Source organism: Lepidochelys kempii, chromosome 27, assembly GCF_965140265.1.
Source record: "Lepidochelys kempii isolate rLepKem1 chromosome 27, rLepKem1.hap2, whole genome shotgun sequence".
Lineage (NCBI taxonomy): Eukaryota > Metazoa > Chordata > Testudines > Cheloniidae > Lepidochelys > Lepidochelys kempii.
In genome coordinates, this window is record NC_133282.1 from 14,784,879 (window position 1) to 14,799,843 (window position 14,965).

General features: G+C 56.4%; 1 protein-coding gene across 5 annotated transcripts in view; it reads left to right on the forward strand.

Moving 5' to 3' along the window:
• The window catches only part of ARHGAP23 (Rho GTPase activating protein 23), a 125,019-nt gene that overhangs the window by 52,250 nt on the left and 57,804 nt on the right, over window positions 1-14,965 (forward strand). For 3 of the 5 annotated variants that reach the window (XM_073326138.1, XM_073326139.1, XM_073326140.1), the window contains exon 1: window positions 1,871-2,508. The exons of the other annotated variants lie outside the window; for them this stretch is intronic. In XM_073326138.1, the coding sequence (XP_073182239.1) occupies window positions 2,200-2,508 (309 nt within the window). In that variant the 5' untranslated portion in view covers window positions 1,871-2,199. Of the gene's footprint in view, window positions 1-1,870; window positions 2,509-14,965 lie in introns of those variants that run through there. 5 annotated transcript variants of the gene reach the window in all.

A 14,965-nucleotide genomic window follows, 5' to 3' on the forward strand; every position in this document is an offset into this window, starting at 1 on the left:
GGGTGTGTCTCGCACACACACCCATCCTGTCTGCTCGTGCCTTCAAATCAGCCCCTTTGTCCTCTCCTTCATCCTGGTCCTTCCCCTTCCCCTGTCCGGGCCCTGATCCCATGGCCTCACACCCTGTCCACTCCTGCCCCCTTGCGAACTGTCGCCTGTTTTCCCTGATGCCCCCTCCTCCAGCAGAGCAGGGACTACATTACAGTAGTCAGAGTTGTTAGCTGCAGAGGCAGAGGCGGTCCCTGCCAGCAAGAGTTCACTGGTTAAATGGACCAAACAGGCTCAGGGTAATTGGGGAAACTGAGGCACGGAGAGTAACTTGCCTGAGGTCAGTGGCAGAGCTGGGAATAGAACCCAGGGGTCCTGAGTACCAGTCTAGCCACACTACCAGCTTCTCTTTGCCTCTCTGCTGCAGATATCTGCTATGGTGTCATCTCCTCCTCTCTCAAAGCCTCATCATACTACGGGACTGCCTGATCTCTCTCTGCTCAACCCATCTGCCCACCTCTCCCTCTGGCCACCCTGGTCAGTTTCCATCACTCATCTCAGCTCTTTAGGGTAGGGACTATGTCTCAGAAGCACTGAGCACACACGCAAGGTACTGTACAAATATTGACCCAGGATGCCCTGGGAAGGATTCCCTTCCCTGTCCACACATCTCCCTGGGAACGATTACGTCTGTGTGTGTTCCAGCGACACCGTGTGCCAGCATTGTGTTCTCACTGCCTTGTGAGTCCAAATGGCTGTCCTGGATCTAATCGGAATCCTTGAGGTCCCCGGTTCGAACCTGTCTGAGGCTGAAAGTGACCAAAAGTCATTCTCGTTTGGTGGCTGTTGAGAGTGGTAGGATTTGGAACATTCCCAGGCCGATTGCTAATGGGCAAGTCTCCACGTCATCGTTAAAATGGGTGCTCAGTGCCACCACAAAGGGGTCAGCTTAGCACGGGGGGTCAAAGATCAAATGGGCTATGATGACTGAACCAGCCCTAGAGGGGTCCCTAGTGGGTGAGGCATTGTCTTGGGGGCTGTTGCATGGGGGAATCCCAGGCCTGGTTCCCCAGCACTGGCCAGCCAGTCTCTGGGCACATGCTCAGCTCAGAGAGAGAACAAGAAGGGAAGACAGTGAGAAAGTAAAGATGGGAGCCGCCCCGCTCTGAGAATCCCCCCTGGGTGTGTCCTGGGGTGACACCTCATGCTGTGCTCCCCAGCTCTGGCCTGCCTTGCGTCCACTTCCCAATGCCTCTTTTCATTCAAGGACCCCAATGCACTTGGCAGAGGTGGGTCGGGCTCATCAGCCCGTTTCGTAACTGGGGAAACGGTGATGCACGGAGCAGGGCTGGTGAATCAGCCCCGTGTCAGCCGCTGGCTCCAGGAAGAGAACCCAGGAGTCCGGACTCTTGCTCTAGTCACTAGAATGCACTCCCTCCCCCCCCCCCCCCCCGCCCACCTTCTCTTGGCAGGCGCAGGGCTGCCAGGCTGGGAAGCGAGTTGAGGAAGGAAGGAAGAGGCCAGGAGGGAGGGAGAGGAGGAAGCCGGAGGATTTAAAAAAAAAAAAAGATCAGCAAAGTGAAACTTCCAACCCCCCTGCGCTTGTGTCAGCTGGAGGGGGCTGGGTCGCCCAGCCAGGCAGCGCCAGAGGGGGTGGGAGGGCGGGGTGATACTGGGTGGCCTGATAGCCCGGAGCAGCTGCAGGCAGAGCGTCTGCATTCTCTCTCGCTGTCTATCTGTCCGTCCGCCCGCCTGCTCCTGCCTCCTCAGCTCAGCCTCTGCTGGTTCCCAGTGCGGCTGGAAGCTGGCTTTCCGGCGTCAGGGGGTTTCAGTGCTTCCCCTCGGTGGGGGTGGGGGTGGGGGGGTGTGCGTTCAGGTCAGCGTCCTGAGGGGGTGCGTGTATCTGGCATGCCTAGGACTGGAACGATCAACATTCATCTGTGATACACCAGACGAGCGAGCTGACTCCGCCTGGCAGCCAGGGAGGGTTTTTACACCCGAGTCTGCTGAGGTTTAGGGGCTAGCCGAGGGAAGCAGGGAGCAAGCTCTGCTGTTCCCTCTCCACCGATGGATCTACAGGGGATGGGCACCAGCTGCGCCAGGGACTGAGATCCATTCAGCTCACTTGCCTCTCCCAAAAGAATCTTTAGTTCACTCCTTCCGCCCCGTCAGTGACTTTCCAGGGAGAATCTCTCCCTTCCCCTTTGCTGGATGGTGGAAGAAAGCGTGGGCAGCGGGGACAGGGCACCCCACAGGGGACTGCGGGGACCCCGTCGTCCTCTGGCTGCGCCGAGGAACATGTCGGTGGTGGGCAAGGCCCTGTGGAGTGTGGAGCGGGCGGGGAAGGGCTGGCGGTTTGAGCAGCCCATCGGTGTGGACTGCAGCTCACCTGAGCCCCGCTGCATCTGGTTGACCAGCCTGCGGAATGACAATGCCGACCTGGCGCATAGGTACCATGCCGGGGCCGCCCTCCCTAGGCAGAAACGCTGCTCGCACCCTCAGCTGGAGACACGCCACATGGTGAGAGATGCGTCGGCGCGCCCTGGTCACCACACTTAGATCCCCTTTGACCCTGGAGTGGGGGAACCTGGGGAGGGGGGATCCAGTCCTTGTAGCCTTAGTTCACTGTCTGATGGGGGGTGTGTGAATGATTTGGGGGGGCATGTTTCCTAACCCCCTAGTGGATGGGTGCTAAGAAGTAGAGGGGTCACTGGAGGCTAAGTATTGCTGTGTGCCATGATTAGGACTTGGGACTAACGAGTGATGCCTGTGAACATGGCACCTGGGGCAAAGACACCAGCTTGGGTGGAAGTCTGCTAGCTTCTGTTCCCCTGGGTCTCTCTCTCCTGGGACTTTACCCTTCTGCCCCAAGTTTTGCCAGGAGTATGGGGGAGGTGACTGGGTTTGTTTCTCTGCCCCTATTTCTGCTTTGGGGTAAGGCGCCTGCAGGGTTAATCTTCTGGGGTGTATTTCATGATACCCCCTCCCCAGAACTTCAGCAGGGAGGGCTGTCCCTTGTCTCTGCTAAGGCTGGTCCTGCCTCTTCTGCTAGTCACCACCACGGTCTTGACCATTGATCTGAAAAGTCCCGAAGGGTCTCTGGCCCTCTGGTTTTGGTGTTGGACTCTGCGTGGCGGGTTATCTGCTTGGTCTTCTCTCTGTTGAGGTTTGTGGGATGGGGGTAGTGGAAGTCATTCTCTACCCTATGTCATGGTTCATATCTTCTCAGTGAATGGTGACCAGATACTCCGGCTTAGCAGTGTGAGTGATAAACGAGAATGGAGCAGATCCTGGGTTTATTGATGTTAATGTGCGTTTTGTCTGAGTGTGGCCCACAATCAATATATGGGGTTGGGAAGGAAAGTGGGTGAAGTGTGGAGGGGTTGTGGGGAGCTGGGAAAAGAGTGGACAAAGGGACCCCAGAGTTTGGGGTTCCACCAGCATTTCCTTGGCGAGCCGTTGCTTCCTTCTCTCTTAACCTGCTGACGGAGTGCCTAGTGCGTGCCCAGAACAGAGCTAAGAGGCTGTTTGTAAGTTCACTGTGTGCTTGGACGGTCGTGCATCCGACGTCCCTTCTGAGGGCTGTCGAGTTGGCTCACAATGGGGGACAAAATGCAAAGCAGACAGAACGAGAGAGGCAAATGAATGACCGCAGGGTGAGGAACATAAAGGGAGGGAGTTAAGGTTTCTCTGTGTTTGTGAACCCAGGGATCTGCCAGCCGGTAGTGAGTGAGTCAGTGATGGCTTTGTGCCCAGCGTTGAGATGACCGGCTTGTACAAATCGTTGCTGTGATTAGTTTTCATGTGGGTTGTTTATACACAACATTGGGCCAGCCTTGTTGAGTGATTTAGTGCAAGGGGCTGGGGATGTCAGGACTCGTTGCTATGTGACCCTGGGCAAATCATTCTCCTCCTCCATGCCTCAGTTTCTCCACCTGTAAAACGCAGATAATATTTACCAGCTTCACGTGGCCTCTGAATTAGTTATGTGCTGGGAGCCTCCTAGAACAGGGGCTGTAAGACGTTCAAGTTGCTGCTGTTACGTACAGAGCAAAACTGAGACCTGTGTAACACTGAAAGAGTCTGGTGCGAGGGATGTGCCAACAGGAAGCAATTGCCCCCCGCCCTTTGGGGAGTCAGGCATCAATCTGTGTGGGGCTTCTTTCATTGCCCTTGCTGGGGGACTGCGGGTGACTCCCATCACCAGAGATCTGCACATCTCATGGTGAATTTCAGCGGAGCAGTATTAGGGAGTGGGACCCAGCCACCCAACTGCTTCTGTCCTCAGTTAAAATAAAAAGAAGGGGAAAAATTGGCTTCCTCCAGGGCCAGAGAAGGAAGGGGCACGGGGGAAGGGTGACAGGCCAGGTATTGAACTTGGCCTTTCCTGATGCTCAAGGTGGGACGTGTGTTTATTCCAATAGCACCTAGAGACCCCAGCGACGGGTGGGCCTCACTGGGCTGGGTGCTGTACAAATGTTTACCTGGAGACGGTCCCTGCCCCAGAGCGCTTACAGTCTAAACAGACACGGGGTGAAACCGGAGCACAGAGAAGAGACTTGCTCAAGGCCATGCTGCTGGTCAGGGGCAGAGTCAGGAGCAGAACCCAGCACGGCGAGGTTCCAGTCCAGGCCCTTACTAGCCCAAAGGGCCTCCTGAGCGTTTTGTCCTCTGGTTCTTTCTGTCAAACTGCAGCGAGGGGAAGGGACTGAAGAGAGAGAGGAAATGAAGCCCGCAGCATGTTCAGCAGATAGAGGTTGCTAGGGCCAGCAGCAGGAGCACGCTGGGCGCATGCCACGTAATGCCCCACCCAGGGGTTCTGCTGCTCCAGCCACGTCCGCTCCTTCCACGCCACAGCTGCCCACGGGCAAACTCACTCGACACTTTGCCGCACCTGCTACGGCTGCGAGCGAGAGCCGGCCCTGCTCCCAGCATCCGGTTGGTATTGGAATGGTCTTGGTGGGGGAGGCATCGCTTTGTCCAGCGGCAGGTTTTGTTCTTCCCTGGGCCTGGCCTTCGCTCCTGCCTGTGTCTCTAACCATGCCTGCTCTGCTGGGGGGGGCGCTGGGCACCTGCCATGGGGCTGGGCTACATCTCTGGAAACATCAGGCTGCTCGATACTACTCTGTGAAGGAGCAGGGGGGAAATGGACTTCTCCGCTCCCTGGAAAGGCAGCCTGCCCTGTGCGCTCAGTGACGATCCGAACCCAGCGCTGGGGCGAAGTCCTGTGTCGGAGGACGCACGAGCCTTCACTAGGCGCTGACTGAGAAACTGACGTGCCTTCGATGGGCTGAGTCCCACTCCTGTTTGAAACCAGCCGTCTCCCCCCAGCGTGATCCGTTTCTAGAGGTGCCTGCAGGTCTCGTCCCTCCTCCGGGGAAAGGGGCCGAGGGTCGGAGGAGGCCCCGAGTTTGATCCTATGTGTTACAGAACAGCAGCCTGGGTCTCGCCCTGAGGAAGGTCACAGAATGTTTCAGGGGGTCGCAACCATCTTCCTGTTTTCCAGTGGCTAGATGAGCAGGGCGCTGTGCAACTCATTTCTGCTGTGATCTGGGGGGGCCATGCAGTGGGAACGGCTGAGCCCCACTGGCCGAGGGGAGCGGACAGGCACCATTTTCTAATCCTTTACGGCTATGATGTTGCAGCCCTGATGCAGAGAAGCGCTTATGGATGTAGCTGTATTCAAGTCAGTGGGCCTACTTTTTTGAGTAAGTGTTACTCACCAGGAGTAAGGGCTGCAGAATTGGCCCTTTGGCCCTGTCTAGGCACATTGGGCCACAGTCATCCCCGGTATAACTGACCTGTGGTATGAAGGCTGTGCCCAGGACGGGCCAGCAGCAAGGGACATAGCCGGAAAGATGGGCTAAGGGTAACGGCCCACCTGCCGTAAAGGGCAGGCTGGCAGGAAGGACTTGCCCATGTTGGGGGTGCCCCCTTGGTTGTGAGGGGCAAAGGATCTCATGCTATGGGATCCTTTGGTCACTGGCCGGCTGCTGTCTGGTCTGTTGGCAAGGAACTCCCGCAGCCCCCCGCCTCTTGGCATCTGCTGGCTGGGGGGTGGCGGTGAGGGGGCCTGAATGGAAGATGAGAGGGGTGAGAGACAACAGGCAGCAGAGAGAGCGGCGGGCAGGAGCTTTCCTGGATGCAGCTCCTAGCAAGCTGTTACCATGGGCAGGTGCCACAGACTAGCCGTGTGGGAGCCCTGCCGACGTCCCTGCGAAGGGTAGACTGGTGTGTCTGGGGTGGACGCTGCGGGCGAGGGAGTCGTAATGGCTGCAGGTTAATGTCTAGGTGGCACATGTGCTGCCCCCCTCTCGGGCTCTCTTTCCGAGGCTTGCCTGTACTGGTTAGAATCACAAGGGCACATTCAGCTGTCAGCTTAAAAATAATCCAGCGAACAGGCAGCCGGGACAATGGAGACCACAGATGGGGAAAGTAGCTGAGCCAGGCACTCCTGATCTGAAATGGCGAGGATCCTCCTGCATCTCCCCAGCGGGGCCCGGGCTCCCCTGCTTTGCCTGGAGCCTCACGCTGAGAGGTAGTTACAGGGGCTGGCAGATGAGTGGCCTGGGGCTGGTTCCATGGCTTCTCTCTCTGTTGAGCAGGGCTGTGGCAGAGAGCAAGCTGGGTCTGGATCCCCTGCAGCCGAATTCTCCTCTGCTTGTCCTTGCACCTTTGCAATGTGGGTACAAAACACTCCCTGGATGGGAGGCATTTTCCCAGCTCAGCACACAAGGCAGCAGAGAATCAGACCCCTTTTAGGCTCCTGAGTGGGGCGGGACAGCTGGCTAGCAATTGCCTGGGGGCGCCGCTGCCATGTTAAAATCTCCCCTGGGGACCCAGCAGTCAAAGCCTGTCCTGGGGGCTCTGCCCAGATCCAATCAGTAGCTCTTGCCAGGAGCGCCGGAGGCTGCAGCTGGAGGATGGCTGGAGAAGGCTACGTCGGGGGGATTAGGCCTTTCATGGCCATTAGCGCAATTGCATTTGCTCCCCTGGCGCTTTTCACCGTTGGGGAATCAGGGCTTCCTTTGTTTAGCCTCCTGCAGTGTCTCAAACCCAGCGTGGCCCAGTTGCTCCTGGACTCTTGCTTGGATCCCAGGAGAGCTGTCGAGTGGCCGATCTCAGGCTTTCGGGCCTTTCGTAAGCATCTGACCCGAAAACCAGAGAGATTTGGTTTATTCCAGGTCTGCTGGGATGCCCAGTCCCGGACCGACCAGGGTGTCCTGAAACCAAGATGGCAGCTTGGTTGGAATCGGAGTGGGTCATTGCATAACAGCACGTAGGGGGCAGGGCTTCCCAACGGGCTGCAGGGAATTCCTTGTACCGTGGGCCAGGTTCTGCTGGAGTGAAGGCAGCGGGACACCTTGCGGTGAGCTCTCTCTTCTGCTCTGGATCTAGGCTCTGAACTCTTGGGAGCAGGGGCTTTTTGTTCCTTGTTTGTACAGCACCTAGCACCGCGGGGACCTGTTTCAGGACTAGGCCTCCTAGCCGCTGCCACACAACAAATAACTAATAATAATAGACCCCAAAGCCTGGCATGGGGCCCCCGTCTCCCCGCGGTTTCTGGGTGGGGGGCCGAGCTAACCTGCGGCAGGTTTTCATTGCCAACAGGCAGCCTCTCTTGGTCGCTCGGGAAAGACACAGGCGAATGTGTCACGCTGGGCATCTTTATTTTTGCCCTTCAGAGTTGAGCGGGAGCGGCCTGGAGGTGCTTGGCTTTGGAGGATAGAGATTGGGACGCTTTGGTACTGCTTCCTGTCTTGGCTTGTCTGCAGGATCTGTGGCAGTGTGACCTAATGGTTAGGGTGCTGGACAGGGACTCGGGAGACATGGGTCTATCCCCGGTCTGCCGCTGGTTTGCTGGGGGCCCTTGGGGCAAGTTCCTGCCCTTCTCCGTGCTTCGGTTTCCCCATCTGTAAAATAGGGAGGATGATCCCACCCTCCTTTTGGCAAGAGCTCAGAGATCTTCTGGAGAACAGCGCTGCGTGAGAGCGAGGGATCATTATTGTTAACGGCAGGCAGGAGGGAGGGAAGTGGGTTCACTGTTGCCTGTGATAACGCCGGCCTGGGGAGCATTGAGCGATGGGCTGGGTACCCGCGATCGCTCCTGTTTCAGACCGGCGGGTTTGTCAGAGCGGCCAGTCACTGGAAGCAGGCAGCTTCTCAAGCAGGACAGGCTCGGAGCCCAGAACAGATCACTGGGCCAGGCCTGAGGCCACCCTGCCATGGTTCCTCTGGATTGGTCGTGGCAGGAGAAGATCTTCCCAGGCTGCAAACCGCGACCCCCAGAGAGCTTGAGCACCCCTCTGGCCAGCGCCGGGGCAGGACGCCACGGCCGTGGCATGTGCAAAGCTGGCCCCGGGCCCAAGGCAGGGGAGCCGTTCCTGGGTAGGAGGCCAGGCACTTAGGAGCTGGGGCAGCGTGTTCCCGCATGCAGGACAGGACAAGCCTTTCTACAGCATGACTGTATTGTCCAGCAGGATGGGGAGAGACAAAGGGGTTTTGTACCCCCTCCCCTTTGCGTGCGCCCCCCCCATCCCCCACCACTCGCTCTTTCTTTCCCACATCAAGTAACGAGGCCGAGGGAGGACAGCCTCTGAATTTTAACACCCTCAGCCCATTGCCGGTTCGCTCTCCCATGCCCTTCCTCCTCGAGGGGCAATCTTATTCAGCTGCCGCTCAGGCCGGAGCTCTGGGAATATTAACGAAGCCCCAAGCGGGGGAGGAAGAAGGGCTCAGAAAGGACCCCCCGATCTTCCGCCCTCTCCGTCTTCTGCCTCCGGCCGTTGGGCCCAGGCCTCTTTGTATGTGGTGGCGACGCGCGGCCGGGCTGGGGCTGCTGGCAGCCTGAGGTGTCTATGTAGGTAAAGCAGAGCCTACCTCTGCACTGGCTGTAATTACCCGGGGTCCCCGAAACGGGGTCCTGAGGCTCCTGCAGTGTTGGTTTGTGGAGCGAAGCTCCAAGCAGCTGGGCATCCCCTGGGAGCCGGAACCATCGGCAGTTGGAGTTAGTAGAATTAAGAGCAATGGGATGGGAATGAATCGTACTTGTGTGCCTCTGACATTGTCCGCTGGAGGATCCCAGAGAGGTTCCCACCCGCTAGTGAATCAAGCCTCACCACCCCGTCTCCCTGTGATGGAGTATCGATGCCTCTTCCCGTGTTACAGATGGGGAAACCGAGGCACGGAGCTGGGAATGGAACTGAAGGCTGAGATTGTCAAAGCCATCTCGGGGATTTGGATGCTCAATTCCCAGTCATTTGAGCGAGGACTGGGCAGACAAACCCCTTGGGCAATTTGAAAACCGCAGCTGAGATCTCCTGAGGTCGGCTGTTGTGCTTTAGCTACTGTGCAGACTTCACTGCCCGCCCCGCCCCGCCGAGGAACCTCCTGGGCATTTGTAGCCCTGTAGGACATAGAGACACAGCTCGAGGTCGAGGCCCCACGGGCGGGACGCTCCCTTCCCCGGGGAGCCTCCGGTTGCTGGGATTGTCTCCCCGGGCACGCTGAAGGGAGGAGAGCGCTGGGAATAGGGGCCGACTCAGCGTCTCTTTCTTCCGCCTCTGGCCTCTCTGCCTTGGGGAGACTCGGGCAGTGCCAGGTGCTCGCACGCAGTCACTTTATTCAATAGGCTTCTGCCCTCCTGGCAGTGCCAGGCCCATCTCCTCTAGGGCACCACCTGCGCCTGCCAGATCGGAGTATTTGCATTTCCCCCCCGGGTTACCGTTGGCAGAGCAGCTGTGTGTTCTGGGGGGCCACGGGGGCGAGACGGGAGTCCCTTCGGGCCCTGTCTGACCATGCTTTGTTTCAGGGGTGTCCTGGGGGGCAGATTTGGCTTGGCTTATGCAGCAGCGGGAGCGCACAGATGCGGCCTGATCAGATGTTTGGCTTTTTCCGACTGGTTGAACACGCCAGAGCAGAAGGATGCCTGGGAGGGATTTTCAGGCGGGAAGGGTCTCTAGAGGTGGGCTTGATCAGGAGCCACTTCAGCAACCTGCTGCTGCCTCCCCACATCCTTCTCCTTTCATCTCTAGTTCTTTTTTTCCCTTTCCGCGTTTCCCTTCCTGGCCTTCCTCCTTTTCTTTCCATGGTCACTGTCTGTCTGTTTCACACCAGTCAAACGCTCCCTGCCCTCTGGAACTGAGAGGGCGCCCTGGATGCTCACCCCAGCAGCGCTGCCCTCCGATAACCCCTCCTGTCTCCCACTTCCTGCATTTTTGTTGCTGTTGTGACAAGAGCGAGTCCAGGAGGAATCTGGGTTTGCTGCCGCTCCGGGGCTGTTTTTCCCTTTTGAGTGCTGACCCTGAGTGTTACAACCCCTCAGCGCAGCTGGGTTAGGCCTGCGTGATGTGCCCTGCTGTGTGTGGTCGAGTGTCCCCTGTCCCTTTGTGCCGCACCCCAGGCCCCCCTCTGGCTCTTGACACAATCAACCCCACCAGGCTCTACGCAAGAAGGAACGGTCGGTATCCAGCTGTTTGTCACATGGCTTGGCTTGCCCTGGTCCATCTCAGCTCGCTGCGCTGGCCCAGTGCGGGCTTGGAGGGTGCCGGGTGGCTGGCACGGGGGGCTATTCAGAGAGTTGTCAGGGGCTTAATCTCACGAGCCGGCCTGAGCCAAAGGAAGGCTCTGTGTTGCAAATGGCTGATAAGCGTGAAGCGCTCTTCCGGAAAGGGAGAGCGTGGAAAGCCCTTTATGCCCTGGATAGATTGCTTGGATCTCTGTTGGGACTGGGAGTCCTGTGGGGGGCAGGAGGCAGGCTGGCTCAGCGCAATTAAAATCTGCATCCCCCGCCTAATGGGGCTCTCTGTCTCAGAGCGACAGCCTTAGGGGACGTGGCGGCCTTGTCTGAACTGGGCAGTCCAGCCGGCAGGGGAGCCGTGCTGAGGCAGACGGCGCACAATAAAGCCAGACACTAAGTCACAATTTGCACCCAGTGCAGCTTCTTCCTGCTTGGAGCCAGGCTCAGTTGTGTGGCTTTGCCTGTCTGCGCTTGGGTTCACGCTGACCAGAAGACAGCGAATCCTCCGTGCAGGCAAAGCCTGGGTGAAGGCATGAGAATAGCTCAGATCCATTCTCTTGGGCACAGGGTTCTGGTCCGGGTTTGTCCCTGCAAATGTCCCAGATTAAACAGCTTCAAGCCAAGGAGGCGACATGCGATTCCCTCAGCATGGAGAGCAGGGCTGGGAGTGCAGGCCTCTGCAGCCCGAGATGTCCCTCTGGCTATGGAATTGCCAAGTCCTGGTATATGATAATACTGTGCTCTTCTGTTCAGCCTCTTGGCTGGGGCTCTCCTTGTCCTTTAAAACATCCTGTTTATTCAGGCTTGCCTCTCCCCGGCAAGGAAGCTGTGTGATCACCCCTCCCCCCATTTACAGGTTGGGAAACTGAGGCACAGAGTGGTGAAGTGAATTGTCTGAGGTGATAAAGGGAGTCTGATCCAGGCACCAGAGCTGAACCCAGATATCCTGAGTCCTAGCTGTATCCACCAGGCCAGCCTTCCTCTAGAACCACGATTCTTATCTCCTTCCAGTCCACTCCCTCCCAGCTGCCGACCTCTGTTCCAGTCATTACAAATCTTCCCCTTTTCCTCCTGTCGGTTTTCCTCCTCCATGCCCCCAGAATGTTTCACCCCTTCTGCTGTTCAGCACTGACATAAATATAAAGGGAGGGGTAACCACCTTTCTGTATATAGTGCTATAAAATCCCTCCTGGCCAGAGGCAAAACCCTTTCACCTGTAAAGGGTTAAGAAGCTAAAGTAACCTTGCTGGCACCTGACCCAAAATGACCAATGAGGGGACAAGATACTTTCAAATCTGGAGTGGGGGGGAACAAAGGGTCGGTCTGTCTGTCTGTGTGATGCTTTTGCCGGGAACAGATCAGAAATGCAAGCCTTCCAACTCCTGTTAAATTAGTAAGTAATCTAGCTAGAAAATGCATTAGATTTTCTTTTGTTTAATGGCTGGTAAAATAAGCTGTGCTGGAGGGAATGTATATTCCTGTTTTTGTGTCTTTTTGTAACTTAAGGTTTTGCCTAGAGGGATTCTCTATGTTTTGAATCTGATTACCCTGTAAGGCATTTACCATCCTGATTTTACAGAGGTGATTCTTTTACCTTTTCTTTAATTAAAATTCTTCTTTTAAGAACCTGATTGATTTTTCTTTGTTCTTAAGATCCAAGGGTTTGGGTCTGTGTTCACCTGTACCAATTGGTGAGGATTCTTATCAAGCCTTCCCCAGGAAAGGGGGTGTAGGGCTTGGGGGGATATTTTGGGGAAAGACGTCTCCAAGTGGTCTCTTTCCCTGTTCTTTGTTTAACACGCTTGGTGGTGGCAGCATACAGTTCAAGGACAAGGCAAAGTTTGTACCTTGCGGAAGTTTTTAACCTAAGCTGGTAAGAATAAGCTTAGGGGGTCTTTCATGCAGGTCCCCACATCTGTACCCTAGAGTTCAGAGTGGGGAAGGAACCTTGACAGGCATCGATCCCATTTTGCTGCTACATTCGGACATATCCTGCGACATGGCTTAAGCCTGTCAGCCGGGTCTAATAGACCCGAGTCCCCGCCGGCCTCCTGCTTGTGCAGCCGTTCGCACCAGGGCAAATTTGCACTCCCTTTGCACAGGTTTAACAACAAAAACAATACTGCCTAGCTCTTATATAACACTGTACGAAGGAGGGCAGAATCCTTATCCCTGTTTTACAGATGGGGACACTGAGGCATAGGGCGTTGTCGTGACATAGCCAGGACTATAGCCAGTCTAACTCTTCTGAGTCCTAGTCCAGTGCTCAATCCACTTGGCCCCACAGGCCAGTGGAGAATGGGGCCCAGCGTGCAGGGCACCGCGGACTTGGGCCCCAGGAGGAAACTTTTAAAAAGCACCCAATTGACTAAGCAGCCGAAGTCTCATTTTCCAAAGGGATTTAGGAGCCTGAGACTTGTCTGTGCAGGAAAGTGATTCTGAATCAGGTAGGGCGTGAACTGAAAACATTACAGCTATTCTAGAATAAGTGCATCCATGTAGGATGTTATTCCACAATAGCTTTGCTGGTCGATTTCCCTGTGCAGACAAGCCCCAAGCTTTCCCATTGAAAGTCAATGGGAGGGAGGCTCCTAAATCACTTTGGGAGCTTTATGATAATTTTATCCCATCTCTTTATTTTGTGCGTGTCTCTCTTAGGGGCTGGGGGAAGAGCAATAAAATCATCTCGCAGATGGAAAAGGGGAAAGAGGCAGGAGTGGAATTATTGCCACGTTTATCTGTCTCACAAACCCTGCCAATACATATTTCATAACCAGAACAATCACATCACCCGGTTCTCCTTGCTAGAGCTCAGAGCACATCACCACCTGTAATGGATTTATCTTCATGACCCCCCAGGGTGGCAGGGCAGTGCTGTTGTCCCCACTTTCTCTGTGCCTCGGTTTCCCTACCTGTGAAATGGGGTAAATGCTACTGACCTCCTTTGTGAAGTGCTTTGAGATCTACTGATGAAAAGCACTTAGAAAGAGTCAGGGTTTATTATTCATTGTAAGAGGCAAGGGCGGGGAGCTAATATATTTTATTGGACCAACTTCTGCTGGGGGAAGGGACAGGCTTTTGAGGGACACGGAGCTCTTCCTCGGGTCTGGAGAAGATAACCAGAGCATCCAAGCTAAATGTAAGGTAGGACAGATTTAAGTATGTGGGCTTCACGCACATGCTAGCAGGCAGCCGGGTGTGTTACCTGGTGTGATGAGCCAGAAAACCAGAGTCTCTGTTGAGTCCATGGTTTTGAGTTGCTGGAGGAGTTATGAATTGACATTTTCTGGCAGCCCCAGGACACTTACAAGGCCCTGAAGCAGCTGTTGGGCCTCTGTGCCCGTTGGTGCATGCAGGTGGGAGATTTCAGTGGCCCGTCGTATTGTCCGCAGTTGGAAATGGGCTTGGAGTGTTCTGGTTTATTCCAGTCCTGCAGAGCTCCCAGTCAGGTCCCGTGAATGGGTTGCAGGATCGGGCCTGTCATTGGAACAGCTTTGTGGGGACGGGAGGGTTGGGAAGAGGCCTCCCCTGTAGGAGGGATCCATTGGCCAACGGCCACAAATGCCGCAGGGACGGGTATGCCCTGTAATCTTGTTGAGCCACGTGACGTGCGGCGAGGCACCATAGAACCAAAAGAGCCTGGGTCCAAGCTGGGGCCCAAAGGTGAAGCATGTCTCTAAAGTACAGCGTGTCGTGTTGCAAAGCTTGGGGAGCAGGAAGGCGGGGCAGCTGGCAGGGAGCCCCAGGGCCTGCAGATTACACACACTCCGCATTCCTTTGGTTGGCTGATTGAACAGGGCAGCTCCAGCTGGGCTGCTGCATGTCTGCGTCCCACACCCTGCCGGGGAGACGGTGCCATGAGACTTGGTGTTCGGTCTGCCACAGGCAGCCAGGCTGCGCTCTGCCTTCTCAGTGGCTCAGATGTCCAACCGATAGAGCGTCTCCCTGCGTGTCCACTGACCCAGCTGAAAATCCGGCAGCCACCAGCTGGGAGCCGCTGATTGTCCAATCTGGGCGTCGTTCAGAATCTGCCCGCTGCCGTCAGGCGATAGCACTGTGTAGCGCCTGCAGGGGAGGCCCCTGCCCCGTGGCTTTATTGGGGAGGTGGCCAGGAGGAGGTGGCTGCAGAGGACAGAAGGAGGTGGCTGTTGGCCTGCAGGAAGGGAAGGAGGAGCTGGGGACTGCTGAGCCCCAGGCCCTGGGAAGTGAGATCTGCTGCAGGAAGTGTTGCATGCCAGTGCCCACAGTGATGCCCGCCCCCTGCCCCCTCTTTTCACGCCCTCCAGCCAAGTGCCTCCCAGAGAGGCCTCGTCCCTGCTCCACCCACGCTCCAGTTATCACCAGGGATGTAATTGGAAGGGGCTTTTTTTCTCATGCTGCTCCTGCCCTGGCAGTTCCCAACCCTGCGGCCTCCCCGGGCTCCAGCATGCTGCCTTTGGCCTTCCCCAGCCGCATCCC